At 42.1% G+C, this 15612-nt stretch overlaps 2 protein-coding genes across 8 annotated transcripts in view; one reads left to right on the forward strand and one right to left on the reverse strand.

Moving 5' to 3' along the window:
- COG8 (component of oligomeric golgi complex 8) overlaps window positions 1-1928 on the reverse strand; it is a 44770-nt gene extending 42842 nt beyond the window's left edge. Inside the window, exon 1 of one of the 2 annotated variants that reach the window (XM_089690206.1) lies at window positions 1440-1919. In XM_089690206.1, the coding sequence (XP_089546332.1) occupies window positions 1440-1771 (332 nt within the window). In that variant the 5' untranslated portion in view covers window positions 1772-1919. Of the gene's footprint in view, window positions 1-1439 lie in introns of both variants that reach the window. The other variant, XM_089690207.1, reaches the window with a different exon arrangement.
- PMS1 (PMS1 homolog 1, mismatch repair system component) overlaps window positions 1921-15612 on the forward strand; it is a 438300-nt gene continuing 424608 nt past the window's right edge. For 3 of the 6 annotated variants that reach the window (XM_089690198.1, XM_089690205.1, XM_089690199.1), the window contains exons 1-2: window positions 1923-2062; window positions 2737-2794. In XM_089690198.1, coding sequence (XP_089546324.1) covers window positions 2740-2794 — 55 coding nt within the window. In that variant the 5' untranslated portion in view covers window positions 1923-2062; window positions 2737-2739. Of the gene's footprint in view, window positions 2063-2736; window positions 2795-15612 lie in introns of those variants that run through there. The other 3 variants (XM_089690202.1, XM_089690203.1, XM_089690201.1) reach the window with 3 other exon arrangements.

Genomic DNA, 15612 nt, shown 5'->3' on the forward strand with positions numbered 1-15612 from the left:
GCCAGGAGGAAACTGGCCAGAGAGGCTACCAAGAGACCTACAGCAACTCTGAAGCATTTGCAAGAATTTATGACAAAGAGTGGTCACTGTGTGCATGTGAAAACAAAATCACAAATTCTCCACAAATGTGGCTTCTATAGGAGGGCTGCAAGAAAAAGGACAATCCTTAAGAAAGGCCACATGCAGTCACAACTGAGCTTTGCCAAAACGCACTTTGAAGATTCTGAGGCCACATGGAAAAAGTCGTTATGGTTAGATGAGACTAAAACTGATTTATTTGGCCTCAACAATAAATTATATGTCTGGCGGAAATCCAATACAGCTCATCATCCAAATAACACCATTCCTACAGTAAAGCATGGAGGTGGTAATATCCTGTTATGGGGGTGTTTCTCTGCATCAGGGACTGGAGCACTTGTTAGGATAGAAGGAAAAATGAATGGAGCAAAATACCATCAAATTTTTTTGGAAAATCTGCTGCCCTCTGACAAAACGTTGTTAATGGGAAGAAGTTTTACATTTCAACATAATGACCCAAAGCATTCAGCAAAAATAACCCCCACAGTGGTTGAAGGAGAAAAGGTTTAATGTCCTTGCATGGCCTAGTCAGAGCCCCGACCTAAACCCCATTGAAAATCTGTGGAATGACTTAAACTGCAGTCCACAAATGGTCACCATCAAATTTAACTGAACTTGAGCAGTTCTGCAAAAAAGAGTGGGCAAATATAGCAAAGTCTAGATGTACAAAGTTAGTAGAGACAGATGCCAACAGCCTAAAGGCTGCAATTAAAGTAAAAGGTGGTTCAACAAAATAGTGGCACAAGAGGGTAATCCTTTTTCCAACTCAGTAATTCTGTTTTTGATTTTTTTCGTTACATGTTGATGTTATATCTTTAACTTGGATGTTATAAGTTGCAGAGTAATTACTTCTGGACAAAACAAAAATTTTCTTCATATCAGGCTGCAAAGCATCAAAATGTGATTAAAAAAAAAAAAAGAGGGGGGGGGGGGGTGATTCTTTTCTATACCCGCTCTACATTGACGGCGCTGCTGGTGGTATAATTGTGACAGAACAGGGTACCCAGAGTCTGGCAGAATGAACGAGAGCAAGTGGGGTTAGGAAGACAGTGATATGGTGGTGATGGAAGGAGGGGCACCTTCATGTCTCCTGAGTCAAGTGGATAGAGGAGACCAAGGGGAGGTAGAGGATACTCAGGGATAGTATGGTGGTGATGCAGGGCAGACAGTAGCAGGATGAGGACAGTGATGAGGGCACTATGGTGGTGATGGAAATCACCTGGAAGTCAGGGAGTAGGAGTATAAAGGATCTATAGTGGTTAGGATACTTTCATAGTGGTGGGAGTACTAGCAGAAGTAGGATGAGGACAGTGATGATAGTACTATCGTTGATGAGGGTACTCTGGTGATGATGGGGGTACCTGCAGGTCTCCTGGAAGCCGGGCACTTTGGCCAGCAGGCGGGACACATTGTCCTCCACTTGCCCGAAGTCCCGGTAGATGAGCTCGGTGCACTCGGCGGTGCGGATGAAGGTCTTGTAGTGGGTGAAGGCCAGCTCCCGGGTCTGCTGCAGGATCTGCGCTCGCTCTTCGCTCAGCCGCTCTGGTTCCCTCCTTAGCTTCTCTACTCCAAAGGAGCTGAGTTCCAACAAGTAGGCAGCAAAGTCCGGGCTGTCCCGCCAGCTCTCCGGGAAGCTGCTACGGAACACCGAAGCCAGAACACTCTCTTCTTCCACGTCTACCGCCGCCATCATCACTCTAGAATGTAACACTTCAACAAAACTTTACACACTTCTTTGTGGAAGCGCTGCGATCTTTATTGAGAACGGACAGCCGGCTTCCACAGCGCTGTAAATGACAACTCCACGTTGCCCTTTACGAGGTAAGGAGAGATGTGACAGCCCTTGATGTTCACAACAGTAAGCGACGTATGTCCCGCCCACAAAGCGGGCCGGTCGCACTCTAGAGACGTAATCAGCCTGTCCTTATAGCGTGAATGGGTGACAAGACGCAGATATGATTTTTCTACCTGTTGTGTAAAAGGGGTATGTTAGTATATTACGTTGTGCGGGTATATTAGCAGTCATGTACCTTCGGGTTCTGTACAGTCTTGCTGCCATGACAGGTTTTAGGTGGTCGGTGGATACTGGATTTGTATACAAGGCAGCCGGGCACAGTCCAGTTCTAGCTCAGCCAAGCTGGCCCTCTTACAATCGGTACAAATAAAACTTCAGTGTATTTCTTTAGTGCTACGTTTGTGCTACATTTATTTTTGAGATATTAGCAATTGTTTTTTTCCCAGATGATGACATCACCCAGCCTCCCTACAACAGCCAAAATACACAAAACCAGGCTGGTTGGTTAATGCCACGTTTGTGCTGGTTTGTTCTGTTTAAATCTCTGTTCTATCGTTTTTGCGTTAGCGAGTTATTAAAGGTCACCCAGCCTCCCTAGAACAGCCAAATGACATGAAACCAGGCTGGTTGGTTAGTGCTGTGTTTGTGCTGCTAATTTTTTTTATTTGTGCTGTTATGGTTTTTTTTAGTTATAACAGGTTGTTTTTGCTTTATCATACCCCACACACTTTGCACCCCATGTTATTAAATCTTGAATACAAATATAGCATTTGTTAGTGCTAGATTTGTGCTGTTTTGTGCCATAAAAGATTCATTTGTGCTGCTTTTATTTTTAAGACATTAGCAATTGTTTTTTTTTCCAGCTGATGACATCACCCAGCCTCCCTACAACAGCCAAAAGACAGGAAACTGAGCTGATTGGTTAGTGCCATGTTTGTGCTGTTTAAATCTCTGTTCTATCGTTTATCGTGTTTGAATTATAACCGATTTATTAAAGGACACTAAAGGTCACCCAGCCCCCCTACAACAGCCAAAAGACATGAAACCAGGATGGTTGGTTAGTGCTGTGTTTGTGCTGCTTAAATCTCTGTTTTATCGTTTTTCCATTGATTACCGATTTATGAAAGGTTGCCACAGTTCACCCAGCCCCCCTACAACAGCCAAAATACAAGAAACCAGGATGTTAGTTCGTTCAAGCTAGGATAGCTGAAGGGACCTTAGAAGGGTGTGTGATTACTAAGCTGGTCCTCAACTCTAATCAGGGCACCAGGTTGTATGTAAGATCATATCTGCCAGTGTGTGGTCGACCAGCTAAATTGGAGTGGAGTCTCCATCCGGTGGTGGCCAGAGGTAGTGCGGGCTGTGAAAAGGTATCACGGCTGATCTTATATATGGTTTGAGATATTCAAGTGTAAATCCCCCTTATTCCCTCTCTTTACCACCCTGTCGCGGCCGCACGCGCGTCTCGGTTAGCTAGTCGCTGTGGGTGTGGTGGACACGTGACAGGGTGATCTTTGACAAATCCTTGACAACTGTCAAGGATTTGTCAAAGATCACACTGTCACCTGTCCACCACACACCACGCCCACAGCGACTAGCTAACCAGATGATGATATTACCCAGCCCCCCTACAACAGTCAAAATACACGAAACTGGGCTGATCAGTTAGAGCCGCATTTGTGCTGTTTAAATCTCTGTTCTATGTCTTATCGTTTGTGAGTTATCACCGATTTATTAAAGGTCACCCAGCCCCCCTACAACAGCCAAAAGATAAAAAACCGGGCTGGTTGGTTAGTGATGCTACATTTTTTATTTGTGCTATTATTGTTTTTTAGGTATAATAGGTTTTTATTTTTATCAAACCCCACCCATTTTGCACCCCATATTATTAAATCTTAAAAAATATGCTGCTTTTATTTTTAAGATAATAGCAATTGTTTTTTCCAGATGATGATATCACCCAGCCCCCCTACAACACCAAAAAGAAATGAAACCAGGCTGGTTGGTTAGTGCCGTGTTTCTATTGGTTTGTGCCATTTCACTCTCCATTCTATCTCCTTTTTGTTTTAAAGTTATAATTGATTGGTCAGCAAAGCTCACCCAGCCCCCCACAAGAGACAAAAGACAGGCACCAGGCTCTGTAAGCATTGCACTCTGTACCCTGGGGGAAGGCACTAATATAGGATAAGCAACCTCATGCTTGATGTTTTGACTGTTACCTGAGAGACTAGGGGGTAAATCAAGTGAATTGAAGTTTAACCCACTTATTTTTACTGTTTTTGTGTTTCTTAGTGATGCAGCCATGTGTATACATTGTGTTCTGGGTTAGCCAGAATTTAAAATCCCTTTAGCAATATGCTGAAATCATTAACCACTTTCCCTCCAGAGGATTTCCCCCCCCTTCCTGACCAGGTCATTTTTCATGATACTGCGTTGCATTACTTTAACTGACAGTTGTGCGGTCATGCAACCCTGCACCCAAATTAAATTTATGTCCTTTTTCCCACAAATGGAGCTTTCTTTTGGTGGTACTTGATTGCTTGTGCCTTTTTTATTTATAAAATACAAAAAAAACCCCACAATTTTGAGAAAAAAAAACTATATTTTTGACTTTTTGCTATTAAACTTATCCAGTAAAAAAAATAAAAAAATCAAAGATTTAGGCCAACATGTATTCTGCTACGTCTTTGCTAAAAAAAAAAAAAAAAAATCCCAATATGTGTAAATTTAATTGTTTTACATGAGAGCTATAGCGTCTACAAATGGTATATATAGTGAAATTTAAAATTTTAAAATTAATGGCGGTGATCAGCAACTTATATCGGTACTGCAGCAGGCATTCTGACACTGGGGGGAACTGACTGTCAGTGACATCCCCAGTGACACTAATACAGTGATCAGTGCTAATAATAAGCACTGACACTGTGCTAATGACACTGGGCAGGAAGGGGTTAACATCTGGGGCTATCAAAGGGTTAACTGTGTGCTGGGTGTGTGTTACTGTGTCAGCAAATTGCTTTGTATTGCTCAGCTCTGCTATGCTGACTGGGAACCTATTCTGACTTTAACTGGTCTTTTCGCTAAAAAGTGAACTGTAAGGGAATTGCAAATGTTCTACAATTCAACACTTTTTACAAATGTATGTGTGTATGTATATATCAAATGAACACCAAATGATGCAAGCAAGTCAGTTTGTGATGTGTTTTAGAAACTGATGCATGGAGAATACTTAAGTGTTACTAAACTCACAACAGTAAAATCAGTCTGTATATGCAGTAAAGCATGCTTGTTATACTGCACTATGCACGTATAACTGCACTTATACTGTAACTGTGCTTGTTACAGTGGAACAGTGTTAAAGTGGAACCTGAGGGGTTAAATCTATGCATTGTGTAAAAAAGGCTGTTTGATCCTATCTTCTCTGATCTTCCCCTTCTACAGTCCCCAATCCATCTGCTGATAATACAGAGCCCTAGGAGTCACTCTGCACATGCTCAGTTTGCGGTGTATTGCTAGAGAGGTTTTTTTTACTTTGGAAGAGTGCATGTGATCAGCACAGGACCAATCGGCACTGAGTGGACAGAGAGTTCAGGGGTCATGCAGCCTCAATGTACAATCAGGGGAGAACGAAAACTCCTTCTACAAGATTTAACCAGTACTCTGCTGGACACTGATAAAAGTCACAAGACTGCTTTAACTGCTGATAAGAAAAGGTTTTTAGCAGTTTATATTTATTAAAATAATTGCATTTCCATGTTCTGTGTATTGTGGGAGACCAGATATAGTGAATGCAGGGTCCGGGGAGACCAGATATAGTGAATGCAGGGTCCCGGGAGAAGGTATATAGGTGGGTTTAGTAACACTTTCAGTATAAGCTTGCAACAGTTGTAGCCTTTACTAATACATGTTGTGCAAGGTGTAGGGAGAATATTAAGATATAATATCTCAGAAACCAAACTGGCACAAATATTTTTAAGGTACAAAAGGTAGCATAAATGAATGGTACATTAACATTTAAAATTTAATAACACCGGGGGTAAGTGGGCAGGACTTGAGGTGACACAATGTAAACTATTATATGCAATATCTCTAAAAAAAGATCTCCAATATTATATGCAATATCTCTATCAAGATCTCCAACTCATCAAAATCTCCAAGTAGCTGTACTGTGCATGCACTGGTTGGAAATGTTTCGAGTAGCCTGCAGTAAATGGCGGACCACAGTTTGGACACAGATCAGTCTGTCAATCTGCAGCGCCCAATCACTGTTGCTCAGCGGTCGGTTGCTGGGACCACCAGTATCCCTGCAACCAGTGATATCACATGTGCGTGCTGCCACATGTAGCAAGTTTCTCAGCCCTGATCCTGCCTCCTGCAGCTCCCTTCTCCCATCTCCCACCCATGCCTTCCCAGCTACCGGACATATGCTGATATGCTGATCACTTGGATGGGATTTATAGGAACACTCTACTGGGCACACATGATGTAAAGGGGCACACTGATAACCACATATGGTGTAAAGAGGCACTTTGGTAGGCACATATGGTGCAAAGGGGCACTCTGGTGGGCACATATGATATAAAGGGGAACTTTGGGGGGGCACATATGATGTAAAGGGCACTCTGATGGGCACATATGGTGTAAAGGGGCAGTCTAATGTGCACATGGTGTAAAAAGGTACTCTGATGGACAAATATTGTGTAAAGGGGCACTCTGATGAGGACATACAGTGTAAAGTGACACTGATGAGCATCTATGGTGTAAAGTGGAACTGTGATGGGCACCTATGCTGTAAAGGGGCACTCTGGTGGGCATATGTGATGTAAAGGGGCAATCTGATGAGCACATATGTAAAGGGCACTCTGGTGGGCACATATGATGTAAAGGGGCACTCTGATGGGCACATATGATGTAAAGGGGCAGTCTAATGTGCACATGGTGTAGAAAGGTACTCTGATGGACACATATTGTGTAAAGGGGCACTCTGATGAGGACATACAGTGTAAAGGGACACTGATGAGCATATATGGTGTAAAGTGGAACTGTGATGGGAACCTATGGTGTAAAGGGGCACTCTGGTGGGCATACAGTCAGGTCCATAAATATTGGGACATCGACACAATTCTAACATTTTTGGCTCTATACACCACCACAATGGATTTGAAATGAAACAAACAAGATGTGCTTTAACTGCAGACTGTCAGCTTTAATTTGAGGGTATTTACATTCAAATCAGGTGAACGGTGTAGGAATTACAACAGTTTGCATATGTGCCTCCCACTTATTAAGGGACCAAAAGTAATGGGACAATTGGCTTCTCAGCCGTTCCATGGCCAGGTGTGTGTTATTTCCTCATTATCCCAATTACAATGAGCAGATAAAAGGTCCAGAGTTCATTTCAAGTGTGCTATTTGCATTTGGAATCTGTTGCTGTCAACTCTCAAGATGAGATCCAAAGAGCTGTCACTATCAGTGAAGCAAGCCATCATTAGGCTGAAAAAACAAAACAAACCCATCAGAGAGATAGCAAAAACATTAGGCGTGGCCAAAACAACTGTTTGGAACATTCTTAAAAAGAAGGAACGCACCGGTGAGCTCAGCAACACCAAAAGACCCGGAAGACCAGGGAAAACAACTGTGGTGGAAGACCGAAGAATTCTTTCCCTGGTGAAGAAAACACCCTTCACAACAGTTGGCCAGATCAAGAACACCCTCCAGGAGGTAGGTGTATGTGTGTCAAAGTCAATAATCAAGAGAAGACTTCACCAGAGTGAATACAGAAGGTTCACCACAGGATGTAAACCATTGGTGAGCCTCAAAAACAGGAAGGCCAGATTAGAGTTTGCCAAACGACATGTAAAAAAGCCTTCAAAGTTCTGGAACAACATCCTATGGACAGATGAGACCGACATCAACTTGTACCAGAGTGATGGGAAGAGAGAGTATGGAGAAGGAAAGGAACTGCTCATGATCCTAAGCATACCACCTCATCAGTGATCATGGTGGTGGTAGTGTCATGGCGTGGGCATGTATGGCTGCCAATGGAACTGGTTCTCTTGTATTTATTGATGATGTGACTGCTGACAAAAGCAGCCGGATGAATTCTGAAGTGTTTCGGGCAATATTATCGGCTCATATTCAGCCAAATGTTTCAGAACTCATTGGACGCCGCTTCACAGTGCAGATGGACAATGACCCAAAGCATACTGCAAAAGCAACCAAAGAGTTTTTTAAGGGACAGAAGTGGAATGTTATGCAATGGCCAAGTCAATCACCTGACCTGAATCCGATTGAGCATGTATTTCACTTGCTGAAGACAAAACTGAAGGGAAAATGCCCCAAGAACAAGCAGGAACTGAAGACAGTTGCAGTAGAGGCCTGGCAGAGCATCACCAGGGATGAAACCCAGCGTCTGGTGATGTCTATGCGTTCCAGACTTCAGGCTGTCATTGACTGCAAAGGATTTGCAACCAAGTATTAAAAAGTGAAAGTTTGATTTATGATTATTATTATGTCCCATTACTTTTGGTTCCTTAATAAGTGGAAGGCACATATGCAAACTGTTGTAATTCCTACACCGTTCACCTGATTTGGATGTAAATACCCTCAAATTAAAGCTGACAGTCTGCAGTTAAAGCACATCTTGTTCGTTTCATTTCAAATCCATTGTGGTGGTGTATAGGGCCAAAAATGTTAGAATTGTGTCGATGTCCCAATATTTATGGACCTGACTGTATGTGATGTAAAGGGGCACTCTGATGAGCACATATGTAAAGGGCACTCTGGTGGGCACATATGATGTTAAGGGGCACTCTGATAGGCACATATGGTGTAAAGGGAAACTCTGATGGGCATATGGTATAATAGGGTACTCTGGGCACGTATGATATAAAAGCGCACTCTGATGGGCACGTATGATGTAAAGGAGCACTCTAATGGAGACACCTGATGTAAGAGAGCACTCTTGATGGGGGACAATTATGTAATGGGGCACTCTAATGGGGACAACTGATTGAAGGGGGCACGCTGATTGGCGACACTGATTAAAGGGAGATTCTGATGCAGGCACCTGATGTAAGTGGCACTCTGAATTCAATACCCCTTGTTTAGAGAATATTATTATACAGGATTTATATAGCGCCAACAGTTTGCTCAGCGCTTTACAATATAATTGGAGACAATACAGCAACAATACAATTCAATACAAGAAGGATTTGAGGGAATGATATCTTTGGGTGCACCTGACACCTCTAAGGTTGAAGGAACTAAGATGGGTTGATGATAGTCAATCCCCCGTGCCCCTTAGTATACTTTTCAGCCTGGGAGAATGCTAGGCCCCCCCCCCGGAAAGCTGGTGGTGGGGCCTCTAGCATGCAAAGTATACGAAAAGGGAGGGGATCTGCCATCATTGCATTGTTTTGGATTCCTAACGTTGAAGATGCCGGGGCCCCACAGACATCATATTCCATCAAAATCTCCAACCAGCGGTACTACGCATGTGCATATTACAGTTGATTGAAATGTTCAGCGAGTTCGCTAACTTGACAGAACACCAGCACAAAAACATTCATTTTTTTTTTTTTTTGGCACAAATGGGTTTTTATTTCTTACACTCATCCATGACATCACATAATTTTATATCCATATTGTTTTATAAATGCCCAGGGTACCAAAGTTTCCCAAGGAAGAGATTGTTAGAATCATAGAGAGAAGTACAGAAATTGTAAAAGATGGCAAAATTGCTATGCCATCAGCCAAGGTGTGGGAAGACCTAAGTAAACATCTGAATTGTGACATATCCTCCAAGGCTCTTTACAGGTTAGTTAAATTAAATAGATATAATTTGCACCAGGAGCTTGGTTTGGAATGTGTGCAGACAAAACAGGACCCTGGACAGAAAATATTAGATGAAACTGGTAAACACACCTCTAACTCTGAACAAAACAGTGAGCTACATGAAGATATAGAAAAATTTGATGCAGTCCTGTCACCTGAGAAGTGGCAGCAAATTTTTCCTGAACCTGTATACAGCCGGTATATTGAAGTCCGCGACTATGAGGTCTTAAGACGTGGCGCATGGACGCATATAATCAATTAAGCCATATGGTTTTCAAAAAAATATCCATGTATGTGGGTCTTTAAGAGGGCAAAGGTGTTCCCATCAGGGGAAAATTACATAAATATTAATGGATCATGTAAAGAGTGTAAAGCGGAACTCTTCACTGTGACAAAAAAAACCTAACAATGACCAAACCTTAACATTGAACTGTAAAGTACATAAAAAAAGCGAAAATTTTTATGAAACTTTTGTGATTTGTATAGTACTGCTTGGACTTTGAAGAAGGGGACATACCCCGAAAGCTTGTCCTCAAAATTGTATGTTAGTGCAAATATAAATAGTATCACGGACAGTACTCAATTGTTTCTGTCGCAAATGCACTAATACGGCTACAATCACCTCAAGCAGAACCCAAAGAAGAACTTGAAGCATGCTCAACAGAATTAAAACAATGGGTAATCAATTTGCATGATGAATGCAAATTGTTAGCTGCTGACAATGGTGACAGAGACAACTTACATTTTTTTTTTTACCTGAAATTGTTCCTCATATCTTTGTTGTTGTTGGCTTTGTTGTTATCTACCACTTTTGAACGTTTTGAAAAATGGAAACAGTATTCCGGTCCAATGTCACAACAAGTTCTGCTAGTGTTGAGACTGAGTTTAAGAATCTGAAGCACTCTGTTCTCAAACATGAAACCCTGCCAATGCGAGTTGACAAGTTTCTCATCCACAACTTATCATTTATAGAAGGATGTATGAGAATATCAGAGACAATGTTTCCCAGGAGTTCCCACCCACAGTCTGTGATGATACTGTCAAAGCTGAAACTGGTTCAGAAAATTAAGAGTCAATTTACCCACCAGATGACAAGGTTGTAGAAAACTGGTGAGGACTTGCTATTCCTCCCAAAAAACAAAGGAGTACATACCTTTCCCCTTGTACAGAGTGGTTGCATGCAGACACATCAGTCTTAATGAAAAAGGCAAAATTAGGTTTAATAAGGAATGGCAACATCAGAGATCTGCAACCTGTAAAGGTGTGTGGACACACAGTGAAAGTTACAAACACCTGTGCAGTTGATGCATTTTGCCAGTGCCTTTTTAGTGCCTTTTGTGACAGCACATCCTACAGTAATTATGTTACCCAAGAAATAAGCAATGTAAAAATGTTTCACCTTGTGAAAACCATGGCAGAAAAAGGTGTAAAAAAAGAAATCTACATGCTGAGAGGTAAAATCCTGAGGGACATATTTGGAGCAGAACAAATCAAAGCAGGACTCCAGCTGGTTAAAGCTGAGTGTAACATATCTACAATAATTTCAAATATTTTCTCAGCGCTAGCATAGTGGCTGAGAGCAAATGTTCTTCAAAAACATGTTCATGCCTACGTGTGGGGCACAGTACGCCCCCGCGTACCCCGTTCCACCTTATACCGTTCCAAGCTCAATGGCGGTCTTGGTCTTCCCGATATCAGTAAATATTACCAGGCGGCACATTTAGCACAGTTGCCAAAATATCATGCAACCTATGAAATTCTACAATGGGTTATCCTTGAATCTATAGAATGTGACCCCCTGTCCACAGCCAATTTACTTTGGCTAAGACCAACTGACCGCCGCTCAATAACAAATCCCGTCACCTCTCACTTTCTATCATTGTGGGGCAGACTGAAGACTCGCTACCTCCTTCAGTCATTACATAACCCCTTACTCTCATATTTCAAGAACCCAGCTTTTCCCCCAGCATGGTCGTCGCCAATCTCATTCAAAGAATGGACCACTGCACATCTCCTCCGCACCCATCATTTCCTACAGAGGAACAAATTCAAATCCTTTGCTTCACTACAAGAAACATATAACCTCCCAGCATCTGAAATATTCAGATATTTACAATTACAACACTTCTACAGCCCCTATACTATAGTATCTAGCCAAACTAATACCATGTCTCCCTTCGAGCGGGCCTGCTATAAAGACCCCCATAGACGCGGTCTCATCTCCTATCTATATTCCCTTCTCACAACCTCGGCTGCCACACCCCCCCCTCATATACCCATAGGTGGGAAACAGATCTAAACAGACAATTAGACACATCTGACTGGGACCACATTTGGGCCAATACGAAATCATCTTCACAGAATGTTGTAGCTTTGGAAACTAACTATAAAGTCCTAACTCGTTGGTATTTGGTTCCAGCAAAAATCGCAAAATACACCCCTAACTACCCCCCTAATTGCTTTAGAGGCTGTGCTGACCTGGGAACACACTATCACATATGGTGGGACTGCTCAATAGCCCAAACTTTCTGGACAGAAGTCTTTAGAATGATATCCAAATTTTGCGCAAACCCGCTTCAACCTACCCCGACAACGGCTCTTCTTAACCTACGCCCCCCCGGCGTAACCACACCGCAATTCAAACTCATCCTGCAAATAACCACAGCGGCCAAACAGGTTATAGCAAAATCTTGGAAATCCCCCACTTTAAGCATAGCCGCAGTTAACACTAGGGTAACTCAAGCTATGATACATGCAAAGGTGGAAGCCACTATCCTTGATACAATCCCTAAGTTCCTGAATGTTTGGAACCCTTGGGTAGAGCATTTCCTCCCGCAAAATTTTGACCAATCACTCCTCCTTCCCTAATATGCAAAGTGTGAAAGTGCGCATTTGCAGCACTAACCTGGTACCACTCTTAACCGAGTACACAAAGGATTATGTCCTCCCCTGTTGTCCATGGAGTCATCTCTATCACCCTCACCCCCCCCCCCGGCCCCCCCTCGGTCTATCCTTAGCTCCACATGCAGCACTGGAGAGTCATTACTCACACTGATTGAACTCATTATGGTTTCTTGTTGTTTCTTTCTATTACTAATCTTTACTTACTCAATACCATAAGTTATGCCGCACTGTTTCTTTGAGCCTCTCTCTCTCTCCCTCTATATAAGAACATTGAAACTGTGCATTTTTTACCTCTGTATTTTGCTGTCAATGTACTGTCCAATGCCTACTGTTAATGTCCCCCTCCCCATGTTATAATACCAATAAAAAGTTTGAACAAGAAAAACATGTTCATGCCATTCTGGAGCTTCAAGAAATACTGCATTTGTATCAGTTGATCAAGAGTAGTTTTCGCACTATAAGAAGCAGTCAATAAACAAATTAATTTATAACCTTAAATGCCTATGTCGAATCCAGGATGTGCAACAAACTCTCAGGGAGATGCAATTTTTTGACCCTTCAGTTTCTGGAAACATTCTTGAAATGGTACTGTGGAACACACCGTAACAACAGGACAGCACCTTTGTGTTGACACCGACATAGGATTCTGGGAAGCTGGTGAAACACGAAACAGAGGTTGAGAAGAAACATTTATTCATGCAGAACTCTCTGAATTTCCACAGAACATTGAATTAAATGGGAACAGTTGTACTTTAAGAGGTATTGTTGCATTTTGCCAACCAGCTACTATAACCTCACTAGGCCATTACATAGCCTACTGCAAAAGTCTGATTTCACCTGGGAAAAATATGATCTGTCAAATGGTATGGCAGTGGGGAATTCACACATCAAGATCTGCCCCCATGCTGTTCTATACACAAAGGTTAGTTTTTAGTTCCAAATTTACAGTTTCATAAATTTAGGTAGAAAAGGTTTTAGCCTAAGCTCAACTAGTTTTTTATGCACTTCTCATGGACATGTGAAGCTGCCATTTAATACAGGCTGAGAAAAGTCAGAACCTGATATGGATAGCTCTATGTTTTGGTTTGTTCTTCATAATGTTCTCAGTTTTCATACAAACGTTTATGTAGAATTAAAATATTTAAGACACAGATTTACTACTGTAATTCTTGTTATTCAGTATTTATTTTTGGCTGTAGCTAAAGTTATGCTAAGTGAAGTAAGTCTATATTCCCGTCTGCTACCTCTGTAATGTGAATATCCTTTAACACTGTTAATGGAATTCTTAAACTTGAATTCATGTACAACTTGAAGAAGAATGTAAAAGAGCTATTAATCCAGTACTGAGCAAATGAAAACGGTTAGTATTCATGCTCAGAGGGAGACTATGGTGACACATTTCCCAACCAATCAACACTATCCACCCTAAAACTAAAATTTGTCAAGTGCAGAGATCTGAACATGGTTACAATGTAACATAAATAAAATGTCTAAAAATAACCCATTATAATACATAATATACAAATATACACAAATTAAGAGTTACAGAAGTGATGTGAATAACAAAAGTTGCTTATATTACATTGGCATTTTTTGCTGGCTGATCACTAAAAAGAGTGGGACATTTGAAAGTTTTACTTTTGACTGCTGGTGCTTGTAGTTGTTTTATTTTCTTCTTTGGGTCTTGCTAAAAGCTTTTACTTTTTTAAATCCCTTATTCTGTCACTTTTTAAATAGCATGTGTTTCCTCCTTTCTTTGTCTTCCTTCAGTCTGCTAATTAGGGGAGGGGTTAATTAGTCACAGGTGATACAGATTATTTTTATTTAATATTATTATACAGTATTTATATAGCACCAACAGTTTGCTCAGCGCTTTACAATATAACGGGAGACAATACAGCAAGAATACAGTTCAATACAAGAGGGATTTGAGGGCCCTACTCCTTGGAGCTTACAATCTAGCAGATCCTATATAACTTGCTGTAGAGCTCACTCTGAGCTTGCTCATTTTAGAGCTTGCCTGTATTTTGCTTGCCGGACCTTTGACCAAGTGGACATTTGATAAGTGAAGTTAAAAAACCGGAGTTGAAAACGAGATTATAACAGGAGTCTACTAACCTGTAAATGACAACTGATCTTACCTGTTACTATTGTAACTGGGATATGAGTGCTAGCAGGGTTGAAGGTTTTGTGCAGTGCACAGTGTGCTGCATATATGCAGCAATGGAGCAACAGCTCCAGGATGGATACCGCTGTGTCAGATGTGAGCGGGTTGCCCTTCTGGAAACTCACGTTAGAGATCTGCAAGAGCAAGTTTCAACACTGGGCAGAACTGACAACCTTGAAAGGGGTCTTCTGCTCTCTGAGCAGGTAGCTAATGGGATTGATGTGGAGGGTGGAGGGGTTAATCAGGAATATCAGGTAGGAAGATGGGTTACTGTAATGAGAGGGAGTTGTAGGGGCTCATAGAAAAGGAAGGCTGGCCCTGGGTTTGAGCACCCAAACAGATTTGCCAATTTGGGTGAAGATGTGGGGGTGGCAAGCTCAGGGGTGGCAGCCCTGGATGTCACTGCTATCCCTAACAGCCGGGAGGGCAGACCATCTGGGAGGGGTGGTGAGGGTAGTGCAGGAAGGCCTAGACAGCTGGTGGTAGTTGGGGATTCTATGATCAGAAGGACTGATAGAATAATTTGTCGCAAGGATCGCCTCAACCGACTGGTTTGCTGTCTCCCTGGTGCCAGAGTTTGGCATGTGGTGGACCGGGTTGATAAATTACTCGGAGGGGCTGGGCATGACCCAGCTGTCTTGGTTCATGTTGGAACCAATGACAGAATACATGGAAGGTGGAGGCTCCTTAAGAATCAATTTAAAGAACTAGGCTGCAAGTTGAAGGGAAGGATCTCCAAGGTGATATTCTCTGAAATATTACCTGTGCCATGTACAACTCAGGAAAGATGGGGAGATTAGAGAACTCAATGCATGGCTGAAGACCTGGTGTA

The sequence above is a fragment of the Staurois parvus genome, unplaced genomic scaffold (genome assembly GCF_062004578.1).
Source record: "Staurois parvus isolate SC_StPar_1 unplaced genomic scaffold, SC_StPar_1.0 ptg000522l, whole genome shotgun sequence".
Classification (NCBI taxonomy): domain Eukaryota; kingdom Metazoa; phylum Chordata; class Amphibia; order Anura; family Ranidae; genus Staurois; species Staurois parvus.